At 35.2% G+C, this 20770-nt stretch overlaps 3 protein-coding genes across 4 annotated transcripts; all 3 read right to left on the bottom strand.

Annotated features, from left to right (window-relative positions):
- Positions 1-5379: 5379 nt before the first annotated feature.
- Positions 5380-8412, bottom strand: LOC145160827 (sucrose-phosphatase 2-like). Its single transcript, XM_079080176.1, has 8 exons — positions 8265-8412; positions 7247-7330; positions 6859-7158; positions 6677-6778; positions 6099-6584; positions 5824-6010; positions 5686-5732; positions 5380-5615 (listed from the first exon to the last, which is right to left on the bottom strand). The coding sequence occupies exons 2-8, from the start codon at positions 7304-7306 to the stop codon at positions 5523-5525; spliced, it is 1275 nt and encodes a 424-aa protein (XP_078936302.1). The 5' UTR covers positions 7307-7330; positions 8265-8412; the 3' UTR covers positions 5380-5522.
- Positions 8413-11983: 3571 nt separating this feature from the next.
- LOC145160825 (calcium-dependent protein kinase 20-like) lies at positions 11984-14649 on the bottom strand. Of its 2 annotated transcripts, XM_079080173.1 has the most exons (7): positions 13526-14649; positions 13295-13438; positions 13072-13224; positions 12870-12985; positions 12630-12797; positions 12309-12533; positions 11984-12230 (listed from the first exon to the last, which is right to left on the bottom strand). In XM_079080173.1, exons 1-7 carry the CDS (start codon positions 14187-14189, stop codon positions 12156-12158), a joined length of 1545 nt encoding a protein of 514 aa, XP_078936299.1. In that variant the 5' UTR covers positions 14190-14649; the 3' UTR covers positions 11984-12155. The 2 variants fall into 2 exon arrangements, with proteins under 2 accessions (XP_078936299.1, XP_078936300.1); XM_079080174.1 differs by lacking the exon at positions 11984-12230 and having other exon boundaries at positions 12360-12533; positions 12626-12797.
- Positions 14650-17326: 2677 nt separating this feature from the next.
- Positions 17327-19575, bottom strand: LOC145160826 (myosin-binding protein 7-like). The gene is made up of 4 exons (XM_079080175.1): positions 19365-19575; positions 17947-19175; positions 17801-17844; positions 17327-17702 (listed from the first exon to the last, which is right to left on the bottom strand). The coding sequence occupies exons 2-4, from the start codon at positions 19015-19017 to the stop codon at positions 17591-17593; spliced, it is 1227 nt and encodes a 408-aa protein (XP_078936301.1). The 5' UTR covers positions 19018-19175; positions 19365-19575; the 3' UTR covers positions 17327-17590.
- Positions 19576-20770: the final 1195 nt, after the last annotated feature.

Genomic DNA, 20770 nt, shown 5'->3' with positions numbered 1-20770 from the left:
GTTGCGATTGACGAGGAATGTAAACAGGATTAGATAGGAACATATTATTCAAATATTCAAATGTTGTATAGATAAGATTTATCTCTTGGGATTATCTTTGTATATAACCTGCATATATATATATATATATATATATATATATATATATATATATATATATATATAGATAAGATTTATCTCTTGGGATTATCTTTGTATATAACCTGCATATATATATATATATATATATATATATATATATATATATATATATATATATATATATATATATATATATAGACCGACGGGTCTTTTGTGTGGAAAATACATTTGTTAATTACAATTACCAACAATATCCAACATTCCTCATAAGTTTGGGAATATGAACATCTAATCTTTGATTACACTAATTTTGATATAATTACAACCAATCAAGTGCATGTTACTAACATCAAATCATAAAACATATACGGATTTCAGAATTTGATTAACTAGATTGATAAGAACCCTAGTTCATTGATCAAGTGAAAAAGAGAACTAATCAAACATATAATTAAGATCAAATCAAAGATTACTAGATGATAAACATAAAGTCAAGTGCAAATTACAATCTAACAACAAACACTTAGAAATCTGGAATCGGAAATGATAGAGAAATCAGCCACACATGTCTAAATTAAACTACAAAATTCAACAAGTTTGATCTTCAAATTAACTTACAAAAAGCAAATTAAAGTGTTTCCAAGATGCTAGATGATGATATAATCTCCCAAAATCGCCCCCTGAAGTTCCAAGTCGAAGTTATGTTTTTATATGCCATGAACCATAGATAAATCGGAAGTTAAAAATTCAAATTCCAATCAGATCACGTTACACGGCCTGTGTAACGTATGCCTTGTCATTACACGGCTGTGTAATGACTCTAATGTGCTGAAATGCTTCCAAAGCACGGCCGCGTAACGTATTCCTTGCCAAAGCGCGGGCCGTGTAATGCAGTACATAATAGTCGTTTTCTGATTTTCTTCATTTCTTCAATTTAGCTCCGAAAGTTCCGAAATTTCACCGAGAGCTTCCTTTGACCATCCTAAGCATGCTCCAATCTTCAAATCACCCTGAAACATCCACAAAAATTGGTGAAATATCGATAGATCCTTGATAATGTCCCTAAATGCAAAATGTATGAAAATAACACTAAAAATGCAATACAATGCTATAAATAACCATGAAATTAACCTAAGAAAATGTGCAATTTATGCACCTAACAGGGTGTGTGTAACACCCCGTTTATTATGTAAATAAATAAATAAAATTAATAGGAATTGTGGCCCTAAAATCCGTAATTATATAGCAAGATGTTGGTTTCGAGGAGTTAACTGGCAATTTTAGAAGTCGAGGATTAAAAGTGTAAGTTTTGGACTTAGTTTGTAAATATATATATGAAGACAGGGGTCTGTGGTAATTATTTGGATTTAATTTAAAAAGGAAAAGAGGTGGAGGGGCTGAATATGTCATAATTAAGATATTAGGGGTTGTTTGGTAATTCATGGGTCGAATTTGAAAGGAATTTATGAGATCAGGGGCTAATGGGTAAATATTAGATTTAAAGTGAAGAAGATGTTGTGGGGAGGGACTAAAAATGAATAAATGAGTGAAAGTTTCAAGAACACGGGACTTATACCCGACGACTCTTCCCTCCCTCTCATTTTAATGGAACAGGAACCCTAACCCTAATTGATGCTCAGCCGCCACCACAAGAAACTACCCTAGCCGCCATCGGCGGTGTCGAGTCCGACCGCCGCCTCCTTGCTGTTGAAGCTGGAGTCCACTGTACCCAAGTTCGCCGGCGAAGCCGCTGCCAGCGACGAAGAGCAGCATAAAGACGCCAGCATCGGGTTGTCGCTGCCCTCCTCCGGTGATACGAGCTATGTTCGCCACTGTGCAAGTCGTGTGTGAACATGAAGTTCTCGGTAAGGATCGCAACCACCCATCTATTCCTTTCTCTTCATTCTTTCTGTGATTTGGAGTAGTTTACGTCGACAGGGGCTGCCGGTGGCTTTGGATCACCGTTTTTGTGTTTCCGATTGGCACCTGCCACCGTAGTGGCTGGGTTGGGAGTAATTCGGTGTCCAACTCTTGTTTACGAGTGTGTATGTATGTTTGCTCGGCTGGGGACAAAGAAAAACCATCGCCACCACCGTGAGGTGGTGGCTATCGTCGCAACCGCTACTGCTACTGCTGTTTTGCTGTTGTTGCCGCCGCCTTAAGCCACCAGGTGGGTGGCTGGAGTGTTGGATGCAAACTGAAGTTTATGTGTGTGTGTTTTGTCTAGTCGGAATACCAAGAACAGCCACCACCACCACCGTGAGGTGGTGGCTGCCACCATCTACCACCACCGGCCACCATAGGGTGGCTGTGTGTGTTTATTTTCTTTAGTGTGTGTTTATTTTGAGATTTAGCATTTTAAAGTATAAATTACAATTTGGATAATGAAAAGAAAACTGAAAACCACCACCGTAGGGTGGTGGCTGCTGCCACCGGTCACTGTGTCGGATGGCGGTGTGCTTGCCTTGTTGAGTTTGATTCGTTTGGGATGCTTGAAACCCTAATGGGCCCAATGAAGCCCTAATGGGCCCAGCGAAACCCTAATGGGCCTGGTGAAAACCCTAATGAGTCTATTGGACCCTAGTTGACCTAAAAAAGCCCAAACATGTGTCTAATGGGCTTAATGGACCCTAATGGATCTAAGGATTTAGCTATTGGGCCTATTGGGCTAAGATGGGTTGGAAACCCTAATTAGGGTTTGGAAAACCCTAATGCCATGAAACCCTAATTTGGGATTTATCGGGACCGCATCAGAATTATTTAATGAACTTAAACTATTAATTAATAATCATTGCAAATTAACCTAAGGCCATGTGGGACTTAATGGATTAAGTCCTTAATGGGTTAAGTAGGAAAACTTAACCCTAATCATCATTTTATGTGAAACCCTAATTTCACTTGGGCCTTAAGTTGGGCATTTCCATTGGGCTTTGGTAATTGAATTATTAGTGGGCCATCCAAGAATAATCTTATGGACTAGAATATGTTGATGGGCTTAGGGTATGGCCCATATGAGGGTTTGGGCCCAATTTGGAAAATTGGGCCATAAATTGGCCATAGTTTGGGCCTTAATGATTAAATGATATCGGGCCATTAGAATGTCAAATGTTGGACTGGAATAAATGGTTGAGCCTTAGAGTGAGACCATGTAAAGGTTTGGGCCCAATTTGGAAAATTGGGCCATATGTTGGGCCTTGATTTACAGATTGACCTTTGGGCCTTTGGATAGGGCCTTGAGTCTGAATCAAGCTAAGATGGGGGTAAAGTAGTCTTTTACCCCAAGCATGGACTTATGATTTTTTGTGTTGGGACCCAATTATTAATTGGGTGATGTTTGATATTGACAGTTCGAGAATCTGTCAACCAGCAGCTGGGATTGTGTCTACGGGACTTCAGCAGTGTGAGGTGAGTTACCTTCCAGTAGCGGTGGGTCTACGGCCACAATGCCGGCCCACCAGTAGGAGTTGTATGTTAGATGATTGTCTTTGTGATATTCATCTAGGTTTATGTGCTAGCATGATATGTTATATGTGATAGTGGTAGTATGGGGAGAATAGTCCCCAAGTTCGGTCGTTAGGACCGAAGGGTAGGTCGGGCACCCCAGAATTGCCTGACAGTATGTTTATGCTATGATATTATGTGGTAGTAGTAGGAGGTGAAATGGTCCTCGTATGTCGGTCGTAAGGACCGACGGGTAAGTCAAGCACCCCAGAATGGCTTGACCTGGGTAGGTCAGGCGCCCCAGAATTGCCTGGCAGTATATGTGTGTTATATTATTGTGTGGTAGTGGTAGGGGGTGAAATAGTCCCCGGTAGTAGGGTGAAATAGACCGACGGGTAAGTCAAGCACCCCATAATGGCTTGACCTGGGTAGTCAGGCACCCCAGAATTGCCTGACAGTATGTTATTGTATTGTGTGTGGTATGATGGGGGAACTCACTAAGCTTCGTGCTTACGGTTTACAGTTTTGGTTTCAGGTACTCGTTTTCAAAGGAAAGGAGTCGGCTTGATCGCAGCGCATCACACTATGTTTTCCGCACATGAGATCGTTGGGATTACACTCTGATATGGTTTTATGATAATATGTTTTAATTATTGACACTTTGGTTTTGACATGAGATATTAATATGAATGTTTTTATACTGATGGTTTTATATAATAACTTAATTAAAACGAAATTTTTGGTCTTAAATTTTGGGATGTTACAGTGGGTGTTGGTAGGTAGGTTGGGGTGTGGTGGGTTGGGGGTAGGTAGAGGTGGGAGTGGGTGTGTGTTTATATTTTGGAAAAATTTTGAAAATAGAAAAATGCGGAAAACAATGATTATTGGTTTTCCAAAAATTTCCAACTTCTTTATAATTTTACAAGAAAAACGGAAAATTTTCATTTTCCATGAAAAATTTAGAAAAATAGACGAACTAAACGCGTTTTTAAAATTCTCATTTTTCTTGTAAAATTTTTCCAGAAAACGGTTCATTTTTCCGCAACTAAACGCACCCTTAATAATTTTTTCTTTAACAAACATCTCCTTATATGTATGGTGAACACCAAAGGGCTTCTAGCCTAGCGGTACCAGATGTTGCCCTCTTTCCTTGAGGTTGAGTGTTCAAGTCTCATTGGAGACATAGGTGAAATTAGGAGTAGAGTAGAATTGTCGTTCTAAAAAAAAGTATGGTGAACATACATTGGTTTGATTATCTATATTAATTTTTGGATTATTTTCATCAAATAGTTCTTAAGATCCTGTTAACAATTTTGTTTATTTTTAATGATCATCAACCTGAATACATTCATTCAATGATGCCATCTTATGTGTAAGACAAGAAGGTTGTTAAATTGAACTATATGTGTAGTTTTATTCCTGTAAGGAATACAACAACAAAGAAGTGTAACAGCAGCAACAACAAAGAAGAAACGTGGCTAAAATGCTAGATAGAAGGTAAGAAACAATGGAATTGGTAGACTACTATGTATGTATTGTTGTATAGCAATCTCCAATTTAATATGTCAAGTTTAGCATTGATTTTAAAGTAACGTTATTCAAATTCAACACTACTTGTTACGCCTATACATAAAAAATGATGATGGCAAATATGATATTATACAATTCATTAGTATAAAAGTTGGTGTAAATTGTAAACGGTTGTTATTTATTTATTTATTACAAAATGGATGTTTTACTATGTCATCTCGGAACTCAAGGTCTAGACGAATATATTGTTATAACTGATCATTTTTCTTATGAAATACTAAATAAACATTATAACTTGTAAGAGACTATGTTAACAAGGCATGAACATGAAAAAGGAAGAAATCATATTATTTGGTATTTATGGCCTAAAAACCATTCCTTGTTAATACAAGATTCAACTTATACACTTATTTTCAAAGATAAACATATATCTAAGATAGGTCAAAGGCGGGAGAGGCATGCATAAAACCTTAAAGAAACCAATTTTTGTCATCACTGGTTGATCCATCCATCCATGTTTGGTGCACATGCACCCAAGTCAACCCTTGTGAAGGTTTCACATCCTGCAATCAACAACAAACATTTAACATTGCCACACTTCATCACAACAATTCTTCTCCCAAAAAATGTTACCTTTGAACTCAGTATAACTGTAGTAAAGCAACACATTTGCTCTTCACCTACAATTTACAAAAAAAAAAAGAAAACCATGATGTTTCATTTTTATTTTCTGAGTGTAAAAATGAAGAATCCAGGATAAAGATGACACACCAGATTGCTCCAACTTCTTGAACTTCACCAGCCATGTGTTTGAATCAAGCTGAGAAGGGAAAACTTGATCAACCCAAATTCGAAATTTTTTCCCTTTTTTCTCCCCATAGCATTCTTCTAGCTTACCAATCACTTCATGAAGAGATTGCTCAGCACCATATGGACTAAAATAAGAACCAGACGAAGACTGCATAAAAAATGATACCACAAAAAACATGGAGTAAAAATACCAAAAATAAATTAAATAAAACATGAGAAAAAGTGGCTCAACTTACACAAACTGCTTTCAAATTCTCCAAATATTGTTCAGGATTCTCAATATCACCACGAAACCACCTCTCAAGAAACAAGTAAAACTTGACTACTTCATATGCAGGGTCAAAATCGTCCAACTTGAAAAGGTCAGATAAGGATAAGTCTCTGGGTGATGTGTTTGGTCCAAGCTTAAAATGACCAATTGCTTGTATAATACCAGCTGCACATGTTTCATCTGCATGTATAATCATAGGGTTATTTTTGGCATTTTCAGCATACCACTGCAATAGTTCTTCTTGTGCATTCTTGACCATGACACCGTGTACATCTGGAATGGTGAACAGCTCAGCATCATTCCCAGAATCCCCACAAGCCAGGGTGTTTTTTGGTAATTTCCCCTCGGCTACCATCTTTTTATGCAAATAAGCAAGTGCTTGTCCTTTTCCAGCACCTTGGGGTAGTATATCCAAATCCATCCCACCACTATATATTATTTTCACATCTAGCTGAAAAAAAAAACCCATCAAATCGGTGATTTAATGAGAAAAAAGAGAACCCTTCCTGTATATAAGACTAAAAAACATCAAAAGAAGCTCACCCCTCGTTTTACAAGAATTTCAGAAAGATTTTTCATTACTTCTTGAGCCTTTTCTTTCTCAACTTTGAAGCTAACTTTGTGAGGGCGTTGCTCGGTTTCAGACTGCAAAAAAAGTAACAAACTTTTTAAAGATCAATTTGATAGTATAATGAATAAAGTAAATTTTTATATTTATATTATACCTGAAGAGTAAGTTCAGGGAACTTGCTTGTTTCTTCTGTTACAATCTTTTTGTCCCATTTATGATTCAAAACATCAAGCCAACCTTCATCTGGAACCATTGAATTACCATATGTTATCTCGGTTCCCACAGACAATATGGTAATATCAGGGGTTAACATGGGCTTTTCTTTTCTCAACTGTTTGTATAGTGTAGGTGATCTTCCAGTTGAGAATACAAGCAATGAATCATGACGATATTTAGCTTCCCATAAAGCATTAAACCTTAGTATAGAGAGGTTTTCGGGATCATGATGATCAACCTACAAAGCGTCTCATTTAATAAAATGTATAGTATGTATACAATGAATTAATGTGGAAGTTTCTGAATAAATGGATCCAAAAAGATACCATGGTATGATCAAGATCTGAGACGATCATGAGGCGTGCAGAACTTGTGAGCCGATTCATGATTGTGCTTGTTATTTAACCACCCTGTAAACCATAAAGTCACCTATGTCATTTAATTTGAAGGGCTTGACATATTCCCTCTAACCATGGTTTAACTCTACATGTAGTTTGATAGACATTGTTGGATTACCTATCAAATGTCTAATATGACCTTCAATAAGAACAAGGTAAGCAGACATTGTGAACTAAAGAAATTATCAACAAATATAGGGCATTTCTTGTCTAAGATAACTCATTTTTTGCATTGTGTAGTGTCAATATCTTCTGTTTTTGCAGAATGCTGGTTTTCTTTGCAAAGAAAAGTCAAGTTTGATGGTTTAAAAACTCAATAACTCAAAAAGAATATATTGGGGTTTGCACGAGTGCATAAAGTTACTCTCACAGAAAGTGAACCAAAAAGTTGGTTGGCATTTAAAGGCGATTACAACAGTTACTTGATAAACCTAGATTTCAATTTTCACTACTTTTAGGCATACATTCAAATCAATGTAAACAGGTTCTAAAACAAACAACGCCAATATATGAAAGGAACCGTCTCCAGTAATTCTTATCAGCATATATGTTAGATCAATCCGGCAACATGCTCTGTTACAGAATCAACAAAAGGGGAAGGGATTTAAACCGAATGCCATTCACGATTTCAAGTTATCACACTTGAGAGTTGCAAAATGATACATCGATTCTAAATAGTTTCAATTTCCCTCTTTAGAATCCCCTCAGTTCATCAATCTCGATATGAGACACCCATTAATCAAAAGGTTTCTTCGATCTTGAGATAAAATAATGAGAGGGAAAATATCGTTCAAATTAGTTTTTAATCACATAAATCTGAACCCGCTGACAGTTACTGAAAAATCAAAACACATGTGTAGAGATTTCCAATTAACTAAAATCGATCTCCGATCAAATGGTTTTGCGCATGAGAAGGCGAGATTTCAAGTTGGAAGAGATTACTTACCAGGAGAAACCGGGGATTCTGAAACAGTTGATATGGGAGTGGTGATGGATGGTGGCGTCTTCTTTGAGATATGAAAGGATCGGATCGTAGTTGCTTGGCGCTTTCTGGTGACGAACGTGGCCGTTAAAAAGAAATCAGAATTCCTACAGAATATGCCATAAAACGAATTTCTATAATTTTAAGAACTTTTTTTTATTTAATAATAATAATAATAATAATAATAATAATAATTTATGAGATACTTTTACGACACTTTTCTAAATTTATCAGATGATTTTAAATTGTGATATTAAGAGTTCAGAAGGTTAGTTTATCATAATCAGAGAAGGTTAGTTTATCATAATCAGAGAGAATAAGTGTTGTTTGATTCTTTATAAATGAAGGATACATGATTCATGAGTAATCTCTTATTTTATCTTTGTATTTATATAATAAGTTAGATAAAAGTTTTCAATATGAATCATGAGTAGTCGCTTGTTTTATCGTGGTTTTTTATAATAAGAAAATAAAACTTTTGAATCACTCAAACAATTATATATAGAAGTATTTTGTTTGATTGTGTTTGGATGGAATGATGTTAAGTTACAAGGGTTAAATGGATATTTAATGCATCTATAATAAGACTATAAGAGCTTTTTGTGAGTTATTTTAAAGATCTTTTTACCCAAAAAAAAACTAATATAATGTGAAAAAACTATTGTTGGAGTTTTTCAAACTTAAGTTTTTTCCCATAGCTAGATAACTTGCTATTTAACAAGCTCTTGGCTTGAGTTGTTTCAACAAATTGGTGGGTCTTTTTTCAAACGGGATGGCGGCGGCGGTGGTGGTGGCGGCAATTGTGGCAGTGGTGGTGATGGGGTAGTGGTGGTGGTGATGGTGATGGTAGGTCGGTGATTGTGGTAGTGGTAGCGGTGTTGGGTGTGTGTGTGTGGGGAGGGGGGTGTGAGTTTGTGTGTGTGTGTGTGTTTGTGGGGGTTGGTGTGTGTTTGTGAAGGTTGGCGTGTGTGTGGGTTTGTGGGTGTGTGTGATTGTGGGGGTGTAGGTGGGGGTGGGTGTGTGTTTGTGGGGTGGGGGTGGGTGTAGGTGTGTGTATGTGTGGGGGGGTGGGCTTGGAAGTGAGTGTAGGTAGGTAGGGGTGTGGTGGGTTGGGGGTGTTAAGGTGAGGGTAGGTAGAGGTGAATGGGGTGGGAGTGAGTGTTTATATTTTAGAAAAAAATTGGAATTAGAAAAATGTGAAAAACAATGATTATCGGTTTTTCAAAATTTTCCAACTTCTTTGCAATTTTAGAAAACGGAAAATGAAAAATTTAGAAAAATAGACGAACTAAACGCGTTTTCAAAATTCTCATTTTTCTTAGAAAAATTTTCCGGAAAACGGTTCATTTTTCCGCAACTAAACGCACCCTAAGTTTTTTTTTTATTATTTTAGGTTTTTTCATGAAAAATTCTAACAAAAACCTCTCTTATTATGGATGTGCAACACTATCTATTGCCAACATCCTTTGATACAACCCATTATACATATATATTAAAGCGCATGGAGTATTTCAACAGAAATCTTTTTGGTTTTGGAGTTTGGCCACATAATTTTCAAACTTTGATAATTTTAGTCCCCATTGTTTATTTTTTCTTAATTTTGTCACACAACTTTCACTGTCTTTTTTTAAAAAGGTCACATAATTTTCAAGCTTTGATAATTTTAGTCCCCATTGTTTATTTTTTCTCAATTTCGTCACACAACTTTCACCGTCTTTTTTTTAAAGAAATCTTTCAACAGGAATGTTTTTGCTTTTAGAGTTTGGCCATATAATTTTCAAGTTTTGATAATATTAGTCCCTATTGTTTATTGTTTCTCAATTTCGTCACACAACTTTCACCGTCTTTTTCTAAAAAGAATGACCCGTGCAACGCACGGACCTTTTCCTAGTTATATAAAAATCTATAAGATATATCCTCGGTATTTTTTATTTTATTTTTTGTATGTATGACTTGCGTTAGTTGTTTAACAAACTTATTCCAGAGAATGTGGAAAATGTAAATGTTATAAATAGTGTAACATTTTTTATTTTAATAGGATATTCATACTTGTATCGGAACATAGCATATGATTCTAAAATTATCAATTGTTGCATTTAACCTAATTTTCAGCTTTTCTTTTTCTTCCCAAAAATGTATCTTCTTTTGCTTTGATATTTTTTTTAACTCTTTTGACTAATTAGTTTCTATAAATTAATTGTTTTTGTTTGGTATTTACATTACAATTAAAAGATTTTTGTCTTCCCAAAAATGTATCTTCTTTTGCTTTGATATTTTTTTTAACTCTTTTGACTAATTAGTTTCTATAAATTAATTGTTTTTGTTTGGTATTTACATTACAATTAAAAGATTTTTGTGTTTGTCATGTTGAAATGTGACATTTTTCAAACTAGCTTTCATTTGTACTATAAGTTCAATCTTCACCGTCTTTTTGGTAATTTATTAATATACTAGGTGTGAGACTCATGTATTACATGGGTTAAATAAAAAAAAATTAAATATCATAATATAAGCATTAAGTATTTTTTAAAATTAAATTTTAAAATAAGGAAGCAAAAACATATTTATTGAAATTTATGATCACATTTATTATATTTAATACTTACTTATATAATTATATGTATTATGTGGCTTTTTAATTTTAAAAATTAAAAAAACCTACAAATTGACATGTGAATATTATTTATTTTAAAAATATCAGAAAATGACAAGTGTCAAAACTTTTAAGAGATTGACATTTAGCAAAATAGATCTTCATTTATTATGGTAGATGTCATGTGAATATATATATATATATATATATATATATATATATATATATATATATATATATATATGTTATTAACGGTTTAGGATGACCTTGACGCATCACAACTAATTTATAAGTTATCTTATGTTTTTGACTTTTTTAAAATTATCATGTTTTGCAAATTAAACGGGTTGTTTAGAAAACTATTTTAACTAGATTTTCAAAAGTCTTTTTTTTTTTTTTACAATTCTTCCAAATATGTTGTTAATAAATTATAAGAAAACTTATTTTTCTAAAATACTCTTTAATGTTATTTATATTTTCTAGCTAGTTTATAAGCTAATTTTACCAAACACTATTTTTATCGACTAGTTTTTTAGTTACCAATTTCTCTAACAATTAGTTTTTGAGATAATCTACTAAACATAGCCTTAGTACAGAGTTGGTTACCAACTCGTTAAACTATTATCTTTCTAAGTTCATAAACAAATTGTTTTAAAATATGTATGTTTTCCTATCATCTCCAAAACTAAAATCAAAATGTAGCTTGACTTAAGATATAAACTATTACTCCAATATTGTTAGGAATTACAAGTAATATATGTTACAAAAGCAAATTAATTTCATCTACCTTTAAGACGACTTAGATTGTAATTAGAAAAATAAATCGTAATTGCTGGAAAATGGATTAAAACAAAAAACACATGTTTAAAACCTAAAACCCAACAACCTATGGGTTGAAACCAAAAAACCAATGCCAGAAACCGAAAACCGAACCCACTCCAAAACCAAACCGAATAGGTTTCAAAAGCTGAATACTGAATTTTTAGGTTTAGGATCGGTTTTTCCCCCAAATGACCTATAGCAAGTCATTTCTTAGTGTCATTGTTATTTTTTTACATGGATAGTCGCTATATTTTCAAAAGATAAGGACTTAATAACCAAGGTTATTTTATTTTGATTAAAATAAAGATATAATTACATACAGACGATTTACACTTCAACTTTTTAACAAGAATAATTAAAAAAAAAAAAAAGGAAAAAAACCTATAAGAATTTAACATAATCCGGTTATAAAGCTAACTATAATGATGAAGACGTTCCTCTTATGTTTTGATGCTCATCCCAAAATCACGTTCTTCCATCATATCCACAAATTCACTGTAATCGATCCTCCCATCCTATAACACCAAAAGAGGTTAAATACTAATACTGTCACAGAAAGATGATAAGTTTGAAGAATAAGAACATGTGTGTACATTGTCCTGGTCGACTTCGTTCATGATTTCATCAAGTGGTATATCACCCAAACCAAATTTCTCACACGCCTGATGAAGCTCCTCTACGGTGATGTATCCACTCCCATCTTTGTCAAAATACGAGAAAGCAGCAAACAAATGATCCTCCTTCTGGATTTTATTACAGTGCAGCATCGCTGCTGTAAACTCCCCATAGTCTATCGTTCCATCGTTGTCGATATCCGCCTGCAATTTAATTTGGATTCGGTTTAGGGTTTTTTTACAGTTTTGCAGGCGTTCATGGAAATTAATCAATTATTGTAGTTAATGTGAATTACCTACCGCTTCCATAAGTTTGTTCATGTCTAAATCCTTAAAGTTGGCGCCTGCTTTTACCAACCCTTCCTTTAATTCCTCTAATGTGATTTGACCACTGCCATCTGTGTCCATCATCTTGAACATCTCTTTCAATCCAGCAATCTCCTCTTCAGATAGACTCTCAGCAATAACCTGTTCAAATCACTAAACTAATCTCAATCTTTAAGCAAAAATGGTAAATATAATATATATAATAAAACTTACTTTTATGGCTATCTTCTTGATTCTGTTCATGGCAGAAAACTGCTTCAAGCGAGATAGAACAGCAGTATCAAGAGGCTTATCTGGAGCAACACCATCAGCTTGAATCCATGGGTGATCTACATTACATGAGAATATAGAATTGGAAACTCAAAATAAAAAAAATATCCAAAGAAATTGGAGAGTTTAAGTAGTTGATACTCACTCAGAACTTGACTTGCTGTCATCCTCTTTTTGGTGTTTCTTACGAGCATTCCTCTAAGAAGATCTTTTGCACTTTCAGATATACTTGGCCATGGGTCTGATTCAAGGTCAAGTTCACCATTCAACACCTGCTGATATATCCCAGCTTCCATTTCTGTTTCAGACCACTTTTTTAGATTCGGGTCGGGTTATTACTTATTACAGAAACATTAAACGGAACTCACCATCCCAAAAAGGTGGGACCCCACATAGTAGTATATATATGATAACACCAGCGCTCCAGACATCACACCCTTGATCATATTTTTTTCGCAGGACCTCAGGTGCCATATAGTAAGCACTCCCGACTGTATCGGTGAACTTTTCACCTGAATCGATTATACACTAAATATAGATTAAAAATATCTTCTTTAATCGTGTTTATTTTGATCAAAGACTATTTTAGGTTCAAATACCTGGCTTAAAGAAGACGGAAAGCCCAAAATCGATTGATTTAAGTAGCGAATCTTCTTCCTCGCTGAAAAAGAGAAAATTTTCAGGCTTCAAGTCTCTGTGGATAACACCTAAAGAATGGCATGCATCCACAACCCCGACAATGACCCTAGAAAGATCAGCTGCCTTCTTCTCTGTATAATGCCCTCGTTCTACGATCCGATCAAACAGCTCCCCTCCGGCGCAAAGCTCCATGATAAGATAAACCGCAACCGCATCTTCATAAGCGCCGACAATGGAGATCACATTTGGGTGTCCTGCCATGTGGTGCATTATCTGTATTTCCCTTCTAACATCCTCTATCTCCTCTTCCATTACCAACTTCCTCTTGGCGATCGATTTACAAGCGAATTCCTTTCCAGTACTCTTTTCCACGCATAAAAACGTCGTCCCGAATTGACCTTGCCCTAATTCCCTACCCAATGTATAATGCTCCTTCATGTTCCCTGTTTTCCTCTGCAATATGGATCCATGTTGAGATCCGCCACTAGAGACTTCCGGTGATACGTCCGACCCCTTGGCATTGCGACTCTTCCTATTTTTCTTAGTCTTCTGCCGTTTCTTAGGGCCCCCTAAAATCGATTCAAAAAACCCAGTTTTTGCGGGAGCGGCGTTTTTGTTTCCCATTCCAGAATTATACAGATGCCGAATAGCTACCCCGATTCAATATCAATGTGTAGATTTGCATCGGATGTTCTTGTTCAATTAGCAAATTTGATAATTTGGCAATGCCGTTGAGAAGGAAGTTTTGCGTTTCGATCTTACGCAATAAGCCCAATACCGCAGGTGAGTGGTGTAATTTTACTAGACGAATTATCAATCTCAGGCACTTTCGTGGTCCCTGTAAATTCTTATGGATTATGGAACTCTCAAAATTAACGGAGAATGGAATGATAAAAGCCATTGATTAAATTATGTAGAAATTGAAACAGAACAAGTCAGAAACCCAAAAAACTCGCGTCAAATTGGGAACTGAAAGAGAAATGATATGTAGGGAAAGAAAAATAAAATGTAGGAGGAAAACATGGAGAAGATGGTTAAAATTGTGATCGATTTAGAACTTACAACCTGAGTTGACCAGGAGAAATCGATGACACCAAGTCCATATCCGTTTGAGATATGAAGAATGGATAGAGTGATTTGCAGAAACAACCCTTGGACTATTTTTTTAGTTGCAACTTTAACCTCTTTGTTTATTTGTGCTACACGTAGGGGTCATACCTTGGGCCAACAAATCGGGCAATCGTGTCTTGTTTTTGTCTGAATCGATACGACAAGGTTTTATGTAACACCACGACACGATGCCGTGTTTCTTTTAACTAACACGGAAACGAACCAATTATAAAACGACAAACACGACACGACACGACAAAGATAACATAAAATAATAATTAGTTATTTAATTAATACTTAATCATACATAACACGACAAATAAATGTTAAATTGTGTCACTTTCGTGTCGAATTTTGAACACGAACACGACACGACACGACATCATGTTTTTTACACTTGACACAAATTCAAATTTCAGTTCCGTCGAAATTTCGTTTCGTGTCGTGTATTTTTGTCGTGTCGTGTCATAAATTGTCACCCCTAGTCATACCGAGAAGACAATTTTTACAATATCTATTTGTTATTTTCTTTTTTCTAATATCGTAGGTCAACATCGAAAACAGTCATCCTTACTACCACCACCACCACTGGTAGAGAATGTCTACTTCTCACACCATTTTTATGGAATTAGGGTAGGGTTAGTGTATGGGTCATACTCATACGCGCTCGGGTCGAGCAAGATGAGATTCAACCATACAAAAATTTGAAACACCTCAATCAAACTAAAAGTAAGTACTTTTAATTCGACTCATGATCCTATAATTTGACGAACCCGCTCTTATTTTTGGTTTGTTCTTGAACACATCAAATCAATGTTTGTTACTTTCGTTTTGGATTAATAAAAACATCACTATGCAATAGTATTGATGGGAGAAATTATATTGTATCATAACAAACTTTTCACTTTTGGTTTAAAAGGTCTCATGTTTATTTTTGGCTTTGTAGGGCTTAAAGTTTATTTTCTAGGTGCTTATTTGGAGACTAACCCCTAGTAGTAGGTTTTATTGCCACACATGCATAGATAACGTCATTTCATGTCCTACGTGTGCTCCCAGTTAGCGGTTGCTATTCCAAGCTTGCTCCCTAAGTTATGTTGATTGTCTTCAAGTGGTCCCCTTTATCAATGGTGGGGGTTGACTACAAAGAAAAGCTTTCACCCGTCGTGCTACACAGGACCGTTTATTCACGATGATCTCGATGGATGAAACTCAAGGGCTCAACAAGAGGGGCTTTTGGTTTATCGGGTAGAGGATCACATCGTTCGACATTTTACGTATGTGTACGGTTAAGAGCATTTGCCAAAACACAGGTATATAGGGTTTGTACATGGTCTGATAAGCGTGCTAAGGTAGCGAAAGGTTTAGTAGAGATCATGAAAAAGTTAGTTAAACTCGTTAGGCCTTTGGTTGGTGTGAAAGACTTAATCGACTCAAAAAGGTTAGAGTGGATATGGGTTCATTATCCAAGGTATGGTATTCGAGCTCAGTAAAATGGCTTGGCAATTGTAATTAAAATAAAGGTTGATTTAATTATAAGTCAAGGTTGAGTTTTAGTAATTTTCTGACGACTTACGTTAAAGTCTAAGGAGTAGTTTGTAAGTAAGAGATAAGTCTAGTTATTTAGTGATTAAGCATTTTTCTCCTTATAAACGCATTCAAGTATCAAGAAACATACTTTATTTGGAATTATTATCATATTTTTCTTTGTTCTAATTATTCCACAAACAAAAATATACTCAATTCGGCCCAACATCTAGTATTTCATTTGATTTTTATATGCAAATGTGAAGTACTTGAGATTGCAACTCAAGAACCAATGCTACCTTCATCATCATATTGAGTTTTGATGATTTTCCTTTTTAATTTGCATGAACCAAGAGAGACCCCGATGGAATTATGAGGTCAAACATGCGGACCAATCCTCCGCAGACAGTCTCATAAAAATTTACCACTTCATCACCTTCAATGGACAGGGTTTGACACCTTACGTTGAACACACCTGCCTCCCACTTGACCAATCAGTCACGCAGATGACCGGTCTGGTCAATACCCCTAAGGGTTCCTAGAGTTCTAGTTTATTAGTTTAGTGATTGATTATTTCAGGGTCTTTTATCGAGGCAAATTGTTTTGATTTAGAAGGCTCAACAAACAGTTTGTAATCACGTTCGATTGGCGATTTAATAGGGTTACAGTTTAGCAATATGTTGTATTTTGTTTGATGCTTGTAATTTCTCGGTTTTGGTTGTCGTTAGAGTAAAAAGAACTCATCTTGTCTTATGGACATATAATATATATCAATAGCGTAACTAAACACATTTATGTTAGTATTTATTTATATTTGGTCGATTGTTTAAATATTGTTTGTTGGTATCTAGGTTGACTATTATTTCAATCCTATTCGTTTTCCACAATCGTTGTTAGCATGTTCAATCAGAATCAAAAGAAAGAGGTGCCCAGTCAAGAGTGAGTACCAATATTTCCCATAAGACAGCATGATTGGTTAGAACAGTATGCAAAGTCTCTTCAAGTAAAAATGGTAATCTTCGTTCATGCCCTTTATGAGTGATGTAAATCTGGGATCACTTTTGTATATTTATTATGATGTCAACTCACCCTTTAATCTCCCCTCTTTTACATTTCCAAGGATCCAATTGAACAAACACAATCTAATTTCCACATTATATTCATGCATCAAACATTGCAATCTTACAAGCCAGCAATCTCCTACCACTACATATGTATCCACAACACTAAGCAACATGTAAACCACTCCAATTCTCAACAAATCATATGCAAACCCACTTCACCAAGAAATACCATAAGAAGAAAATAATCGGAATTTTTTCTAAGAAAAAAAACTAAAAATCAAAGTGTGATGTAGATGTTCAAACCAGGTTTAAACTCCAAACTAGAGATCAATATTTCAAGAACCGCGTTCTTGAAAGACACCTCCATTGCCCTATCTGAGGTCCTTTGTCTATCACCATTCGCAATCCCACATTGTTCGCTGACATACCAAACATGTATCTGAAAAAAAAAATAAAGAAAAAAATACAAAAACTGTGATTTTGAGCAAATAAAACACTTAAAGATAATGGAAGAACAAGACATGGAATGCAACTTACTTGCTTCGATGTGCTCTCCTCCAAAAAAGAAATGATGCAATCCACTGAGCAAAAGAGATGAAGATGAAAAATGTAAGTAAAAGTTTGACCAAAAGAGCTAAAAACTAAAAAGATGTTTAACCAATTGTAGAAAGATCTAATATTACCTTGAACAGCATGATAAAGGAAAATTTCCTAAATATGGATGGCTTCTTAACAGGCATCCTGCTTGGTGGTGGTGCCATGTCTTTATACAAATGTTGAGCAATTTCTTTCAACAATACCAATTGTGCTTTATCAGTCCTCATGGATATGAGTGCCTGCTTCATGGATTCTCTATCTGCCTCAAGTGAATGAAGCCTTGCATACAACTTCTTAACATCTGTATCCCCAATACCACCATATGATGACTCATTTCTAGAAACATTAAGATCATCATATGTAGCAAGATTAGCCTTCGGATCATAATCAAAAGATGCATCATTACGAATAGTGTCAACAGTATATATCTCGCGTACTGGACTATGCTTAGGACTTCTCTCCAATTCATCAATCCTTTCTTCTATATCAGCTGTTTCATTCTCAACTTCTGTTTCACCATGATGTTCATTCACACTGCATTTTAGAGGAGGGTAATTATACTCAAATTGGTTCTCTAAGTTTGCTTCACTGCCATTAATGAGTGGTAAACCATTGTTGTCCCCTTCTATTTCAGATTCTGTGAGACCCAAACTCAGCATCCTGTGTTTATATGCATGGACCTCACAAGTCAAAGCTTGTATGGTCTGTTCTTTTTCATACAAGTAATCCTCCATTGCCATGAGCTCTTCTTGATCATGAGCCATCTTCTCCTCTGAAAAGCGTTTGAATTGGCGGGCTTCCATTTGGATTTCAGCTTTTTCACTCTGTAACCTCAAGATCATTGACATGGCCTCATTAGCAGCTGAGGAAGCTGCGTTTCTTTCCTCATCCAGTTCATCTGACAAATCTTGAATTGTTTGTTGTTGGTTACTAACCATCTCTCGAAGAGCAGCACATTCATTTCCAATGTCAACACGAGCCACTTGTGGAATTGAAAGACCGGGTATGATGAATTTATTGTCATCTATCTCATCAACTTTTCTTTTAGTAGTGCGTATCCATGGCCCAATATTGTCAAGTTTTGCAGAACAACAATCAGATCCACAATCACACCATTTGACTACAGTCGCCGCAGGCTGCTCAATCTCAGATTCCATATTCAGAGCAGGTGTTCATCAAATCAGCCTAGAAGTAACAAAAAAAAAAAACACCTACCGATCGAAGATTCCTGAACCCGATCGTTTACAGTACACAAAGTTTCACTTCCCCGGCGAATTATCAGTCTACTGAGATAAAAGTAAACGACAACTGGACCCTGTAATTATCACACAACTTGAATCAAAACATAGAGCAATCGCGATCATGATTAAGAATTTAACAGCACGTACGTTTCTAACTACAAATTAAGGTCAACACAATCACAAGCTGTTACTGAAAAGGAAATACCATTACAGTTGCATATAATCCGATAAGTTCTTGATCTAATTGAAGAAGATAATGTTACCTTGAACGATTTTTCACGCGGAAATCAAGGGCCCGTAGGGGGTCGGCACTTGCGCCGATAGCCAGAGACGAAATTTGCTGAAAAGTTTTATGTAGGAGGAAAAAGCGGGAGCGAATTCGTTCGTGAAAATCGTGGAAATGATTGGGGAAAATTGGAAGTTAGATGGTTGAGAGAATACGAAACCCTAGGTTTTTTTAATTTTTTTATTTATTATCAAATATCTTTTGGATATTCGAAAAATAAAAATATTATTTTCGGATATGTAAAGAAGTTGTGGTGGGACTGCATATAGTGATTGATTCTGTGTTCGTGGGTTAGCTGTCGGACAGTCGAAGTCTACAACTAACTTTTTCCTCCTTCAAATGTGTCTAAAATACAATAATTTTATTCATTTTGGAACGTGTATATATGTTGATATATGTGCAAACTTATACTATATAATTAAAGATATAGTTTTGATTATAAAATAATTAAAACGTTTTTACTACATTCTATACCTACTTCAATAAATAATGAGCATAAATAAGTTGATTTTAAAGTATAACAAATGTCAAATTAATCGGAGAAAATGATTAAATCACATAATCTCAAGAAATCCTACATAAAAGCCATTATTTAACTTATGTAAAATCAATATTAGACTGTATAATAGCGATCAAGTTTGCCAAAGTTCTTAAGATAGTTTGGATGGCACTTGAGTTTTCTATTTCAATTTTAACATGGAGTTATTTGAAAAACAGAAGTAAAGAAAAGAAAGGAGGAGCACAAAGAAAGCAAAGTGCAACATAACACTGCAGCTTTTTGTAACTCAACGGTTGGATGCTCGTGCAGGGGAGTGTAGAGTACGGAACTCAGGAGACGTATGATACATACTCATCACTTTCATAGCTCTTATTTGAAAGGATTATGTATTTATGTTTTATCATGTTAATACATACAAGCATGTATATAGAATAACCAATTAACCACAATGTTTTGTGGTATGACCTACTGCCCTACATATAATAATATTAAATTTCAACCACGTTTAATTTGAATCGGTAACTATAAATAGTTTATTTTCATCTGCAAAGTGTAGAAAAGTACAATCATTTATCTACCCGTATTTAGAAAAACTCTTATATTTTATTTATATGCAGAAAAACCTTACATTTTTAAATACCTTTTAGATTTAGCCAAATATCTTGTTCGTTTTTAAGTCGACATAAAAAAAAAGTGATGTCACTTACTTTTGTTTGAGTAAATAGTCGTTAAGTAATAATATATTGCTCACGTTTTACCTTAAACAAGAGGTAGCGTCATTTGAACCTAAAAACGAAAAAGATAAATGTCATATCACAAAACAACCGGTAATTTTATTAAAAATCAGATATTCAAGTTAATGTAAAAGCTAACTAAAAATGTAA

This window comes from Lactuca virosa, chromosome 2 (assembly GCF_052849685.1).
Source record: "Lactuca virosa cultivar CGN04683 chromosome 2, Lactuca_virosa_CGN04683_v6, whole genome shotgun sequence".
Classification (NCBI taxonomy): Eukaryota; Viridiplantae; Streptophyta; class Magnoliopsida; order Asterales; family Asteraceae; genus Lactuca; species Lactuca virosa.
Note: the sequence above shows the minus strand (reverse complement) of the source record. Positions and strands in the feature narration are given on the sequence as shown.

Excerpts from the sequence above, each read along its gene's own strand:
- LOC145160827 (XM_079080176.1), bottom strand. The coding sequence starts at position 7,306 with ATGAATCGGCTCACAAGTTCTGCACGCCTCATGATCGTCTCAGATCTT. Across the intron at positions 7,159-7,246 it reads CAGATCTTGATCATACCATG|GTTGATCATCATGATCCCGA; the intron begins GTATCTTTTTGG and ends GACGCTTTGTAG. Across the intron at positions 5,616-5,685 it reads CAGTTATACTGAGTTCAAAG|GATGTGAAACCTTCACAAGG; the intron begins GTAACATTTTTT and ends TGTTGATTGCAG.
- LOC145160825 (XM_079080173.1), bottom strand. The coding sequence starts at position 14,189 with ATGGGAAACAAAAACGCCGCTCCCGCAAAAACTGGGTTTTTTGAATCG. Across the intron at positions 12,986-13,071 it reads GACAGCAAGTCAAGTTCTGA|ATCACCCATGGATTCAAGCT; the intron begins GTGAGTATCAAC and ends CATGTAATGTAG. Across the intron at positions 12,534-12,629 it reads TGAACAAACTTATGGAAGCG|GCGGATATCGACAACGATGG; the intron begins GTAGGTAATTCA and ends ATTAAATTGCAG.
- LOC145160826 (XM_079080175.1), bottom strand. The coding sequence starts at position 19,017 with ATGGAATCTGAGATTGAGCAGCCTGCGGCGACTGTAGTCAAATGGTGT. Across the intron at positions 17,845-17,946 it reads CCTTTATCATGCTGTTCAAG|TGGATTGCATCATTTCTTTT; the intron begins GTAATATTAGAT and ends TCTTTTGCTCAG. Across the intron at positions 17,703-17,800 it reads AGGAGAGCACATCGAAGCAA|ATACATGTTTGGTATGTCAG; the intron begins GTAAGTTGCATT and ends TTTTTTTTTCAG.